Raw genomic sequence first — 14,945 nt, forward strand, 5'->3', positions numbered from 1 at the left:
TAAAGCTCTGGTGCCAAGGTTTTGCTTCCAAAGAGCTAATTTATGACTAGAAGGATATTTTATGTCTTCAGTTGCAGCAGCTACAAAACTCAGCAAATCAGAACCATCTGTGCACTGATACTTGAATCACCATTCATCTCGCAGCCGATCAGTCACATTAGTTTGCATCCTGCATTCTTGGCTCACGTACACTTGTGATGGTCCAAAGTTCACCAGAAATATTAGGAATGAACAGGACCCTGACCCTGCCTTATTGCCCACGTAGCTGAGACAGGAGCAGGGCTCTTGCATACAGGGAGTTTCCAGGCAGAGGTATGACGGGACTGACATTTCACAGCAAGTCCAGTAAGACTGTTAATTACCTCCATCTCCCTTTATTAAAGCACAGCTTTATTAATCACATAGTTTCGGACTTCAAAGCACAAGAGGACAATAGAACACGATAGCTGTCGCTTTGCCGTTCGGTGTCAGCGCTTCACATAGAATAATGCCTCCTCCCCATCAGTGGCTGCAGGAGGGTGAAGGCAAATGACAAAGAACAGTTTGAAAGGGAGAAAATGAATTAAATGCTTTCACTAATAAAGGTAACTTTGCTTTTAATCTGGAGCGAGGGAAAAACCTGGCATTCAGGCTTGTCTTCAAGATGTTAGTGAACAAAGTCCTTGACTTCCCCATTATCCTGAAAGTAAATCATTCTCCACAGACCTACTGCTTTGAAGAGAGAGGCTGTAGGTCAAAAGGACTCATGACAGTTCTTCCTCCTTAAGGGTTGACATCCCACATTTTAGCAGAGCCAGGGGAAACAGGAATTAACAAACATGGTGTATTTAAGGCAAGAGAACTGCTGTGTCAGTCTCATTTTGAGATCTTAAACTATTTCCTCTCCTACAAAAGAAAAGGCAACAATCAAACAGGAGATGTCAGAAATAATCCCAGAACTGCCTGACTTACTTTGCACACTTCAGGAGCCGTGTGATTCCCCGTGCAAGCTGCAGTGGAAAATTCCAGAGGGCCATCGTAGTGAATTCCACTTGACTCCAGCCCATCCAGCAGGATTTTCTTGAGCACTTGATACTCTGGCTTCTCATCATAAGCTAAGCCATAAACACATGTCAGAAACTTGCAGAGTTCACCTGTGGAGCATATTTTAATGTAGAGTTCACTTGGTGAGGACTTAGAACTTCAGAAAGAATTTCATGCCAAAATGGATGCAAATCCTACACTGAAACGAGATGACACAGTTTCAGCTGCAGCCACGCTCAGAACACAGACCTTGCAATATCTGGTCTTCTTTGGAAGAGACTTGGATAAGCAACATAACCCTTATGGATAAACAAGGAAACCCTTAAGGGCCATGTCTTGGCATGTACTAATTTGTGTAGCACCAAAAGCTGTCCAAGTATAAAAATTAATCAAAATACTTCATCAATATTGATAGTTGTATGTAAAATAGAAGCATTTTATATTTGATAGATCATAATATCCCTTTAAATATTAACTACTGTCAACAGCACTTTTCATCTGCATAGATACTGTACTTCAAATGCGTTGGAAATAAAGCAGGTTTTGGTTTTTCTAATACTTGGACAAATAGTGGTTTTGAGATTGCATCCTAAAGCAGAAGCATTATTTTGCTGTCATTACTGAGTGGTTCTAGAAAGGGAAATAATGCTGCTAGGAAAAACAGACAGGGGGGAATCAAACTTTTCTTTCAGTTGCCTCCTAAGACTGGAGAACTACACCAGGTATTAGCATCCGGTAAATCCCAGAAGGAAAGATTCATTAAATGTGTATGCACATCATGGATGTATTTTATGTAATACATGATGTGTTCCAATAATTCCAATACAGATATGCTGAGAAAGTAACTGAATAAATCACAAAGAGACATTGACCTTTGGAGGAAGTTTGGGTTTTTTCCTGGGCCACTTCTGTATTTCAGTGAAGGAAGAACAAGACAAACCATCCGTTCACTTGCTTTTTCAAACTCTGAATACTGAGCAACAAACCTTTTGCAGACAGTTGCTTACTATTTCCATACTAAGAGCCACTTCTGTTTCTGAGATAGGCACTGCTTCCTCACACCTTGGATTACACCTGGCTGAGATCCCTTATGTCACTCTGCGGCACACACCACACATGAGACCGATGAAGCTCCTTATACTACCTTATGCTAGGACTGAAAACACAGCCCTCAAAGCCTATTTCATCTCCTCAGTGCTTGTTTATGGGATAATGCAGGAAAGCAGCAGAAAAAGAGTTCCTGTGATAAAAGCATGAAGCATCCTGAGCATCCCCTATCAGTAAGCATAAAGAACCACTTCTTGCATTCAACAGCAACCTGAAATTTACCTTCTCCCCTTGCAGTAAACAAACCTTTGAGCTAAAAATGCTCAGACTAATACAAGGGCCTGATCTGGTTCCAGTGAATTCAGAAATAGCAGTTCAATTAAACTGCACCCTGAATTAATCTAACCACGAGTATTACTTAACTTCTGTGTCATCAGTTAAATACAGATAGCGCAGGCTGAATCCTTCTCTTGGCTAGGTATGGCTAAGAGTGGTGCACACAAGCTTGATTGCAAGGGGTCGGTTCAAGGATGATTCTTGCACACAACAGTTTGCCCCAGGACTGGTCTGCCCGCCCGTACTGCACCAACTCAGCCTTTAAGGTGCAAAACTCTGCAACTGATTTAAGATTCCAAAGTGAAGACTTTGCTAACTTTGAGTTACTTTTACTCATCTTCTGCTTCCCCCAAACAGAGTAAGGCACTGAAGTAATTTCTGTAGCAGGCTAAAGAGCTGTGTGGTACATAGTGCAAGTACACTTACGACAGCTGCCTCCAGAAGAATCCCATTTCATCACTGAATCTGGGAGCTCATCCATAAGTCTGAAACAACAGGAGAATGCAACAATTTAATGTGGTTTTGGAGCAGGTGATTCTTCATTTGCGATTTAGGAAGACAGCAAGTCTCAATTCCAAAGGGAGTGGACCTCCAGGATAGCTAATGATTCACGGTGCTGCTTTTAAAACAAAATCTCCTCTTACCAGCTATGTTTTTAACTCTTTGGAGACTGCTGATTTCACCAAGATTGGATTACAGTCAAGTCTGCACTTTAACAGGAAGTTTCTCTTTGCAGATGTTTTAAGCTTTGTAGACAGAAAAAGCAGCATCCTTTGAGCTGAAATGGTGTGTTCTGATTTCAGCTCAGTGATTAATATTGTATTTTGGAACTTAGGGGCAGTTCTGGTCTGCCTACACGTCAGTGGGCACCAGGTCCTTTCTGCCACGCAGCTCGTGGGTGACGGCTGTCACAACTACAAGCAGACATGGCAAAGGGGAGTGGGAGGTCAACTGACCTCCAGTCCCACGCACTTCATAACCCAAAGGGCAGGGCCACTGGTGTACCTTCTACCTAGCCAGGAACTGAAACAGCAAAGGAGGCTGGAGCTCGGAATCAAACACAACCTAAAAGCAGATGAAGTAACAGCAGCTCTCACCCTTATGCAGGCATGAACCAGGAGCATCTCCGAGGCCTCTGGGCACAAGTCCCCTTGCCCTGAGGAAGTGAAACCTGTCACTTGAGTCTAGCTGCTCATCCTGCTAAAGGATCCTTTTGTTTGTTTAAAGGAGCCATAAAGCTCCACCAATAACTTACAGGATGTGTTCTCTAATGCATGAAGTAGGGGTACACTGGTTAATATCTTCAGTTCAGTGATCTGTTGGTTAGTATCAGCAATAGGGGGCTCTGTTTTGGGGAAATGGAGTATTTAAACATTTTCCTGTAATCCACCCTAAATTTCAATTCAAACAGAGACCCTCCAATTATTGCATAGCACAAATATTTCTGCATTCAAATATACCAGCAGACCTTAAATACACCCCGAGTAATGCCCAAAGCTTTGGCACCATTGCCTCACTGCCCCAGCAGTACATGGAGGAGACTAAGAACTTGCAGTGAAGGGATGAGGGGATGAGACAACTGGTGAACACCAGCTGGAGGCCTTGCCCTGGTTCCTGCCTCTCACTGCATCCCAGGCCCAGCTCCTCTTCCTTACCATCACACATACTCCACAGTAAAGGGTTGGCATGCTCAGAAGCAACTCAGCTGTGCTGCTTAATGTACTTACTAACTTAGGAGCAACTGGATGCATACATATATATATATATATGTATCTATATATATATATATCTACTTCTGGCCTTTAAAAACAGTGTAAGCATTAAAAATGATGATAAATAAAAGGGGGTGACTTGGGCAAATGCCCTAATACTAAACCCCTAATAGATTAACAGGATATTTCTGATAAACAGAATCTCTGTCATTTTCTGTACATCTCCTGGAATCATCTGTTTGCCCAGCATCCTGAAAACAATAGGAACTTAAGGGTTAACCACAGGGGAAGAATTAGTGAAGCAGCTTGATTGATTAAATTGATTTAACATTGAATTGTGTAAGTGTTACCTTGCAGGGGGTTGTGTAATGATCAGAACTTCTAAAGGAGAAATATTAAACATAACATGGGATGTCAACATTTACAGATGCAATCTGTATTATCCACAGTCTGCAGGCTCACCTTTCTCTCTGCTGAGAGCCAGTGCCACACTGAATTTGCAGATTGATTTCTGTGGATCTGCTATCCCTATTGTGTACCTCTGTTGTGACTTGCCCTACTTAAAAGTTTGCTGCCTTCTCCAGTTGTGATGTTACACTTACGGGTAACTACTCTTCTGTGTTGCCTTCGCCAGGCTGCACTGTACCACATGTAATTAACTCTCTCAAGTCCCAACTTTGAAAGCAGAGAAAGGAAAAACTACTACACTACGTTGCTTTAGTAAGCTCTGAGTCATGCTGGGACAAGGGAAAGATTTTAATCAAGTTCCTTAGTATTTTGGTATTTGATTGTTTGTAATGGCAGTAGGCTTATGTAACACGAAAAACCTACATAAAACCATCTGAAAAATAGCATCATATAGAAAGTTAAATAAATTGGATGCACATGTGGAAAAACTTCCAAGAGATGCCTGTGCTTTAGTCTCTACAAAGCACCCGTGCAGTTCAACGGGGACACACAACCACCCTCTGTATGTGCACTAAGGCCTGCACTGATTCACAAGTGTCTGCTTTAAAAAAAGAGCATTAAAAACACACACAGCAGACAAAATGAGTGTGTGCTGTGCATCTGAATCTGTCATCTCACCACGGCAGTGCACACAGGAACATGTGGAAGAGGGCAGAATGCACACAGAGGTCACATTTTTAACTGCTTCTAACATCTCTCTGAACTAAGGAAAATCATTTTAGCTTCTTCATGTTGTTCAGCATGTTAAGGAGTCTTTTTCTGGCCTGTCCTGCTAAGTGATGAGGATGCTGCAGGGTTCTAGGCTGGTGTGTGTGTATATGCACACGGGTACGTGCTTGTGCTTAGTTTTACCTTGTTTTCGCAGCTTGGACAGCTACAGGGTCCTTCAGGTTCTGTTCCCAGGGCAGCTTCCCACACAGCCATTGCAGCATGCAGTAGCCAAGGATTTCAAGGTCACCTCGTCTGGATGGGGCTAAAATGTGGGAAGGGGGGAAAGGGATAAAAAAAGACAGGGGGGGAAAAAAAAGATGAAGAATAAGAACCTCTTCTTAGGAAATAGAAAAGACTTTGACTGAACTTGTGTTGATGAAATATGAAAAGCCAAATGGGCAAAGTGTTTTGTTTATTCAGCTGTATTAGACCTAAACCGCCCCGGCATTTGGCCACAGGCCACAGACAGGCAGTGACTTGTTGCTGTTGAAGTAAGGGTCAGTTTCCTCACCTCCTCCAGCTTCATCCTTCCTCAGTCTGGCCTGTCACATGGACTTGATCCCCATGGCCTCTGACATGATCCAGACAGCCCATAACTGAGTACCAACACTTTCTCAAAGAGCCAAGCAGTAAAACAAAGAAATAAATGTCTGCTGCTAAATTGCTAACACATGTTCCAGGAAGTCCATGGGGTCCACATTGGTCATGCAGGGACCCTGCGAGTGCAGACTAAACACTGATGGCCTTTCCTGTTCTCCTACAGAGCTATTTGAACTTGGAAGATATGACAAAACTGCCATCTAGTGTACACTTACACACCAAAGTAGTCTGCTTACAAGCACCACGAACTGTTTGTTTAGAGTTGGAGCACAAGCTAAAGTACACTTGCTGCTTAGCAAGTCCTGTGTAAACTTACTGCTACTGCTTCCAAAAAGGAAGTTATCTCAGGAACAACTTACTCTCACTTTGCACGCCCCAAACAGATACACTAACTACAGAACAGATATACAGTAGATATCATTCAATCCAAAATTAACCCCATCCCCAAACATCTTCTGTGCAGAAAACCAGGTAACTGAGGTTAATCCATAGATTGACTTTTCCAAGAGAAAGAGAAGAAAAAAGTGTGATGCTAGAAGAATTACTATTTCTTTCTGCTATTCAGAGGAAACCAACTTGAAAGACCTGAACAAGCAGGATTGCTGCTCTGTTTCTTTGTACACATCTGACTTGCAGCCTGCAGTGTGCAAGTCAAGACCACATGGAATCTGCCAAACCAGAGGCCGTTCACCGTGATTAAAGACAGACAGAGGCAGAAGTTCAATTTATGCTTTTCCAAACTGAATTTGCACTTTCCAGGAAGGAAAGAAGATTTCAGATTCGTTCAGTACTTTTTGTGTAGTGTAAAGACTAGTAGTCGAGCGTGGTGTTGTTAATCCAGCTGTAAACAGATATCATATTTTATGGGCCTTCATTAAATACACTCCAGAAAGTCACTCAGCAAACTTATCTTTTAATTTAAGAAGTCATCTGCTAAAAGCCACGGGGCCAACACATCATAACTGCTTCTTGTTACCATACACACATTATTGTAAAAGCAGATTAGTTCTTCTCCATTCTCTATCTTAACTGCTATTAGACAATGGGATTATTAAAGGCCCTTCAATCTAACAGAATGCTGCACTGTCCCTTGGGTGTCATCTGTTTTCTGCACTAGATTCAGCAACATCCTAATGCAAGACTTGGCTCTTGTATTAAAATAAAAACACAATCTCTACCACTTGCTGTTCCGTAGTGATTTCTTCAGCCATAAATCTCCTGTTAACTGTGGAACAATTCCATTCATACACATGTGTTCACAACTCCCTTTTCCATTATGGCAATTCCAGATTATGACCACATCAGCCAGCATTTCTGATTGCAGATCCCCTAATTTTCACCCAACACTCTCCTGGCACCTGTTTGTGCAGGACAGGCTACAGAAAGTGGCCTTTTGAGGTCCAAGACAGTGGACCACCTTTTTCCCCATTGAGGGACTAACTGATAGGAACCTGGGACTGATGCTGAGTGCATGAGTTTTCAGAAGCTTACCCAAGATACCTCATTTTCTGACAAAACAGTCCCCAGAGAGTAAAGTTCCCTTCACAGTTTGGACGTGACTAATTTACCTCCTCGCTCCCGTGCAGACCTTCCAGCCATTTCCTGACTAACACCAGGGCAAATCCACTGCAAACAGGGAGATGTGCACAACTAAGACTTTACTAATACCTTCCTAAAGCCACAGTAGTCAGCTGGGGGAAAAGAAAGAGCAGGTACATGTAACTAAGCCATACATCACTAAAAAACAAAAGGGGAAATGTTTTACAGAGAGATGGAGAAAACCCGTGTCACTTTATCTCCCAGGTCACTGCAAGTGTTACTACACACAGACGTTCACATGTGGTTTTCATAGATAGAAACACATGAAAATGTCAGTGTTTGTTTGATTATTTGACTGTACCAGCTTAGTCTTTCTCTCTGCTGCTTTGTCAGCTTGCTATTAGAGATGCTACTTCGTTGACTTTTGAAATCATTTAGATCCTTATTACAGAAGAGTTCAACTAACTAATCGTTAAGGAATTAATGTTATCTCTGAACAATGGAATCATTCGATTTTCACCCCAAATAAAGCACTAATACATACATTTCAACTACATGTCTACTTGCAAAAATTAATCTGTAATACAGGTGGAGAGTACAGAACTCCTGATAAACATTCAGGGAGAGAAGTCAGTCTGGTTTCACTTTACATGCGACAGCCATGCAAAAATGAAACGATTCTGCTTTATAACTTGTCACCATTACAAGAACAAACACTCAAAACAGAACTTATTTAAATCAAATTCTCTTACTTCTCTGTAGGTTAAAGCCTTGTTGGTTTTTTCTTTCTTTTTTAATAGATTTTTGATTTCTGCTTTTCTATTCACCAGATTTTACTGTTTCAGTCTCATGTGAAACCCTATTTAATGGCAGCGTGTTGGTGATATTTCATCCCACAGTATTTTTATAGTTTAATTCTTTAATTTGAAGATTTAAGGCCTGATTCTGCCCTCGCTCCTGCCAAGATAAATCAGGAACAGCTCCACTGAAATTAACTCATTAACAACCACGTCAATGAAATCAGAGTTGGGCCATAACTAGTTTTATATATACCACAACCATACACTCAACGGGCAGGAATGGGGATCGACGATAACTCGGAACCACGTAACTGAAGCAATTCACCCTGAGAAGAAAATATATTATGTATTCCATATAGTGGATTTGGCAGCTCTCAGAGCCCTAATTTAGATTCAGATTACTAGAGATGATGAATGATATCACACTGGCCACAATATGCTCTCAAAACTACCCTGCTCCCCAAACCTCATCTGAAACCCATGTGAAAATGGGAGTTTTCCTCTCCAGCCCTTATTAAACTAACTTTCTCAAGCCTTTTAAAGGGATCTAACGAGTGACAGATGAAATGTTCTTCTATTATTTTTAATTAGCACTGTTACATTATAATTTCACCATTAGCGTTTCTTTAGATTGGAAGCTTTTCATAAAAAGGATCATTTCAGTTGCTCATATTGCATCTACATGCAGTGGAGCCTCCAATTCACACTGGCATTACAGCATACAAATTCATGTTAATTCACAAACAAATACAACTCATACCCATAGCCATTAATCCAAAAGCCCATAAAGGAAAGGAGTGTTAACATGACCATGGAGAAATACCATTATGTTAAAAATGTATCACCACGATGTTTTAATAAATGAACTGAAAGTGATATAATTTCTTAAGGTTGAGGTTGTTAAAAAAACCCAGACAAACACAAGAATATCAAAACTCGGTGTCTGTATTAGGGGCAGGAGAAAAGACTAAAAAAAGCTAATAAAGTATTGTTTCCTCAAGGAACTGGTCAGACTGAGGCGCTCACTGCAGCAGGACACTGGCTAACTGAATAGAGTGAGTGGCAACAGGGAAAAGGTTAGGTGAATACAGTTAAATTTACAATGAATTTTAGTGCTTGGAGGCCATCCTGTGCAGAGTTACCCAGTCACAGGCAGGGCAGCTGCCAGCAGGGGCTGGGAACAACCTCTCCTCCCCTCACGTACAGTTCTGCACCGTTAGCTTGGCACGCTGCTGAAGTACTCACTGACAATCACCACCACCACGGAATGCTGGAAAGGAAAATCCAGTGCAAACATGGTGTCACCACAAGTGGCCAACAGCTCTCCCAGAGAACCCAAACTGGGATGTGGCAATGAGCAGCTTTTCCTGTGCCAGCTGTGGTCTCCCTCCTAAACTCGGATCCCACAGATCACTCAAGGGGTGACACGACTGATGGGCAGGAGTTCCTGCAGGGGTCCACATGGAGGATGCAACCATGACTCCCAACACTGACCTCACCTTGGTGGTCACAGAGGTGTCCTGCTGACAGTATCAGCCTCACAGCCCTGAGGGGTCGCATCCTCTCAGGCAGCACCAAAGCTGGCAACCAGCCTGCACATCAGCGCCTGTGTCAGACACAGGATGCAGTCTCAGCACAGGGGTTGGATAACTCGCTTCAAGAGCCACAAAAGCTGCCACACTACTGCTGCTCTCCTGCCATGGCCAAGCTCATGAGCACACCGAGACCTCAGCAGGTCTTGCAGGCCAGACGTTCCCAAACTGTGACTCTCAAACCTCCTCAAAATAGCAGAGCTTTCCTGGACAGTCACAACTGTCTAATGTGCAGACATGGCCCAGCAACCTCCAAGCAAGCAGTTGCACATATCCACTGACCAGCAGATCTAACTGCGGAGCCTCCTTGGTTTTACATTTCCTTTGCTGCATCCTTAACAGAGGAGTGCAGCCAGCAGCAGGATTCTCCTCTAAACATGGACAGAGAGTGAATAACCATCAGGAGCATGGTTATTCACCGGTGGAATGGGAGGTGCTGAAAGGAAGAGGACTGGAGTCCTGATATGGTGGGAATGAGTTTATGTAGAGGAGAGGTTGGGAGATGCAAGGGAACTTCAGCATGACATCTGGTGGAAGATAAAATGGTGGTGTCAAGAGATGCAGGTACCTGGTCGGAAGTAAAACGTTCCAAGCTTGCAGTAAGGAGAATGTGTGGCAGGAGAGTGGGGACAGGAAGTTTTACTCTTCTTTCACATCTGTGTGGCAGAAAAGAAATCACAAAGGTAAGGGGCTGACAGGTTGGGGCTGGCGAGCAGCTGTGAGATTCCCTAACTTCCTGAATTCCCGGTGTAGAGAATGAGAGACAAAATTAAACAGCCCATTCCCAGCCACACTCCTCAGTTGTGCTAGAAGCTGTGATGGTCAACATCTTATTTTTGCTGCTTTTGGACATCCTGGGCAGGACAGAATAAGCTTAATAGAGGTGGTTACAGGAACTTATTCAATCGTCTCCCTGCTAAAATCCAGCTCTTCTTTCACTTACAGCGACCTCCTGCTCCCTCTTCTGCTGGGCACACAGTTCTAATCCCACACTCAGAAACTAAACTATCTTTGTATTTACTTCACACTGCAAAGTTTTACCCATTTTTTTTGCCAGGCCAATTATATTTTCCTTTATTTTTAGGATTTACAGTTTGTCCTGCACACAGGCTGGGGAAGCACATACCAAACTGCAGCAAATCAATAATTCATTTGACCGACAGCAAAATCCAGCAGGCTCTCTCTGAATCCAAACTATACATGGACAGATGCCAAATAAACCTCTTGATCCAGAGCCATTTAGAGCTCTGTTCTCTGGAAGCCATGCAGGCTGAGCAAGAATGTATTTCCAGGCATAGGTGTTTATATTCTTGCACATCCTTCCTCACAAAATGAACTCTGAATATATTCTAGTCAACCCCTGCATGTAAAAGAAAAGGAAAAATGGACAAGCATTAAGCTATGTTTTTCATAGCAAATAGCAACAGTTCTGTCAGATCAGTGGGGAAAACAAGAACAAGTACTGCAGAGTTTTCCCTACCATCAGCCTGATCCCTGCGTTGCCCTGTTGAAACACAGTGTACAAGCATTTGGATGAACCTCAAGGAGCGTGTGCTGCAATAACCCAGTGTGAGGAGCATGAAGACCTGGCTAAACTATAGCATTAAATATAGCTGCAACTGCCTTCCCCAGCACGGGAGAAGAAAATACACTTTTGCTCAATGAAATCAGCTCACTCAAAACGTATTCACCAGCTCTAAAGAAGTGACAACCAGTGGCCCTAACAGAGGCAAACATCATCAGACATTCTAATTACCCTTAAGTTTATCAAGTCACTACTGTCTTAAGCAGCTTTTACTATTCCAGAGGTAGATATAAGTTCTGCAAGGATTTGGGCAGACCCATCTACCCAACGTGAGAGGTGGCACAAGTGCTAATAGTTACCGTGAGACGTTGTGAAAAGGAAGAGGAGAGTCATCTTGCAATCGATGGCAAACACAAATATATGCTGGAGGGAATTCAGCACAGACAGTTCATACTCTTATGTTCATCAATGATAGCAAATTAAAACCGGTCTTACACACTCGATGCACAGCACTGGAGTATTTAAAAAACCTCAATATGTTAAGCGCAGTATATCTCCAGAGAAATTAGGTATTGACTGCATGCCTCAGTGAGTAGAAAATCTACAAAAATCCATAGGAGGCATTGATCCAAATATTACTTTTTAACACTAACTATGTAACAATTTTTTATATCTGTACCCACTGTACATTTAACTCTCTTTAAGTATCAATCAACTCACAAATGTAATATTGTTTATACGACATGGTCTTTTAAAATTAGTATGATGAATACACTCAAATACTGCACTAAAACTAACAGCGTAGTTGTGCCATATGGAATTTGCCACAAAATAAAAAGGTTTTAAACTTGAAAACCCCACATGTTGGTTGCAATGAGATCCAGCCACCAAATACAGGAATGCTGGTGGTGTGGGGCAAATCCTGTGGCAGAGCCCAGCTTGGGCCTGACTTGGTTCAAAGTGAGCTGTAGACATCGGGATGTAACTGAGGTTGCAATGAATACTTGCAACTTCCACAAGCCTGGAAGCCCCCAGACTGTGGCACAGAGGAGCCAGCCTGTGGAGCCCACACACAGGCAAGTCCTGCAAACCTAAAGCCAAACCCAGTGTGAAGAGCTGAGCCATGAGGCAGGGCAGCTGCTCCCAGCCTTTCCCAGCTCAGGGGAATTCCTCTTCAGCTGCAGGACAAAGTCAAGGCCACAAACACCATCAGTGTACACCAGCATGCACTGAAGTAACTTGCTTGAAGGCAGCGATTCACCATCAGTCACCACAGGAATGGCACATCCAACGCAGCCCTTACCAGAGGCTGTTAGAAGAATATGGACCACTTCTGCCACCCAAAAGTGTTACCATGCGGTGGGTGCTGGCAGGAAACTGTCTGGATCTCACAGGACTGCATATCCTCTACACCTGATGAACTCCCTGGAGAGCTTGGGGAATAAATAGGCATGCAGCTGAGTTTAACTCTCAATTCAGCTTGGGAAACACCAGTGCTGATTTAAATTAGTGGGAAGTGGTTGCATTTGATTGGCTTTATGCAAGGGGGTTATCAGCTTCAAGCATTGCCAAGAGGCACTTCTGAAAGCAACAAATTCATAATTTTCTTTTGGGTTTCAGCATGTACCTCAAATTGCTGCATTCAGGTAGGTGCTTCATGAGCAAGTCAAAATGTTCTCATTTGTTTAGCTCAATACAGCAACTGGCACTCTTCAGGGTTTTTGAGGTTTGAGATATTTATGTTGCTACGTACATTCAGGAAATGCCCTCTAGAAAGGATCTCATTTATATGAAATTACATTTAAAAATTAGAACTACATTGAAATAAAAGAATACGCCACTCTGAAAAATTGGGTAACACCAGGATGAAGGCTGTCTATGCACTTCAATTTGCCAGGCTTTAAATACCTTTGAGAAGAGCACCCATCTCATTTGGTACCCGAGACTATGCTGAGACTCAATCACGAGCTGGGAGTACAGAAGGGTGTTGAGCCAGGAACCCCCTATCCCAGCTGTTGGATGTGGCTTAGAATCCTGAAACATCTCTGAAACTCTAAACCTCATGACGAGAGATGAGAAGAGGGAAACCAGTCGCTGAGTTCTGCCATCTGGACCTGTGCAATCTTCCCGGGGATGCTGAGAGACCTGCTGCAAATGGGAAACTGGTAATTTGACCTTAATGGATTCAGGCTGTTACAAGGGCAGAGCTGAGGCATACCATGTGAATAGTTTGGATTCTCTGCAACATGCCAGACACCACATCATGTTCTGCAGGCTCTTCCAGCAGGAGCACCAGAAAAATCTGCTGATTTGTTTGCAGCTATGAACAAGCACAAAAATTTCATGTGCAAGATAGGGGCAAGCTCCTTCAAGCCATCTTTCTGAATGTTTTGTTTCCTGGAATCCTCCACTTTTCACTGATTCCTTAGCTAATCCCTTGGCTTTAGCTACTCAAGGTTGCAATCTTACCCACAGATTGCAAAAGACGACAACTTAACTCACACTTGCGTGTGCAAACCTTTTGGCACCCAAGTCTGTAAAATTTCTCTACTCTTTGAAATAAAAGGAATTACCTGCCCTGCAATCACATACCCATCAACAGACACTTGTCCTCTAGCAGCTGTAAGTATCCAAATGCCAAATCCCAAACGCTCCAGCTTCCACCTATTCGTCAAACAGCATCCACATCAAATACTGCTAACACATCCATACTGCTCACCCTACCATGAAAACCTGCCAGAGTCAGATCTCCTGAAAATGCACTGTATGCTTGGGAGGACTAGAAGAGTCCAAAACAGATGTCCTCCTCAGGGAATGGTTTGGGCTCGAAGGGACCCTAAAGCTCCTCCAGCTCCAACCCCTGCTACAGGCAGCGACACCTTCCACCAGAGCAGGTTGCTCCAAGCCCCTGTGTCCAACCTGGCCTTGAACACTGCCAGGGATGGGGCAGCCACAGCTCCTCTGGGCACCCTGTGCCAGCGCCTCAGCACCCTCACAGGGAAGAGCTTCTGCCTCAGAGCTCATCTCAGTCTCCCCTCCGGCAGGTTAAAGCCATTCCCCCTTGTCCCGTCCCTACATACCCTTGTAAACAGTCCCTCTCCACCACAAAATATTCTGTAGCAGGTGAAATGGTGCAATTGTCTTTGCAACAAATACTTGACAGTCTTATTTCATTTTTCCTAATGACCAGAGTTAAACGATTGCAGGTTTTAACAGCGCCGGCAAATTATCAAGACCCTCTACATTACATGGTCAATGGTCCTTTTAATAGAAAAAGCAATAATACACAGTTGTTTGTGCCAACTAAAACTCGTTAGAAAGTATTAGTTTAAGGTAACAGTTCAGCAGCTATTAACAAGCACAAATTTCTACAGTTATTACTTGTGACATTATGATCCTGGCCAGGCTGGCAGCACAAACCCATTCCTTTTGTTTCAGGAGATCTTCGGGGTAAGGAGGGGGGAACAGGGAGAAGAAAAGTTAACAAAAACACCGTTTCATAGCAAGAGTCAAAGTTTTTCAATAATCACCATTTTTTTCACTAGCATAACATTAGAATTGACTTTTTGTCTTGCTGACATAGCAACTAAGA

The 14,945-nt window shown here is 43.0% G+C and overlaps 1 protein-coding gene across 1 annotated transcript in view; it reads right to left on the reverse strand.

The window, feature by feature from the left end:
* The window catches only part of VRK2 (vaccinia related kinase 2), a 34,908-nt gene that overhangs the window by 6,727 nt on the left and 13,236 nt on the right, over window positions 1–14,945 (reverse strand). The window contains exons 7-9 of the mRNA XM_010016976.1: window positions 5,439–5,559; window positions 2,833–2,891; window positions 952–1,133 (exon numbers count right to left, since the gene is read on the reverse strand). Coding sequence (XP_010015278.1) covers window positions 952–1,133; window positions 2,833–2,891; window positions 5,439–5,559 — 362 coding nt within the window. The remainder of the gene's footprint in view (window positions 1–951; window positions 1,134–2,832; window positions 2,892–5,438; window positions 5,560–14,945) is intronic.

Source organism: Nestor notabilis, unplaced genomic scaffold (assembly GCF_000696875.1).
Source record: "Nestor notabilis isolate BGI_N333 unplaced genomic scaffold, ASM69687v1 scaffold22686, whole genome shotgun sequence".
Classification (NCBI taxonomy): Eukaryota; Metazoa; Chordata; class Aves; order Psittaciformes; family Psittacidae; genus Nestor; species Nestor notabilis.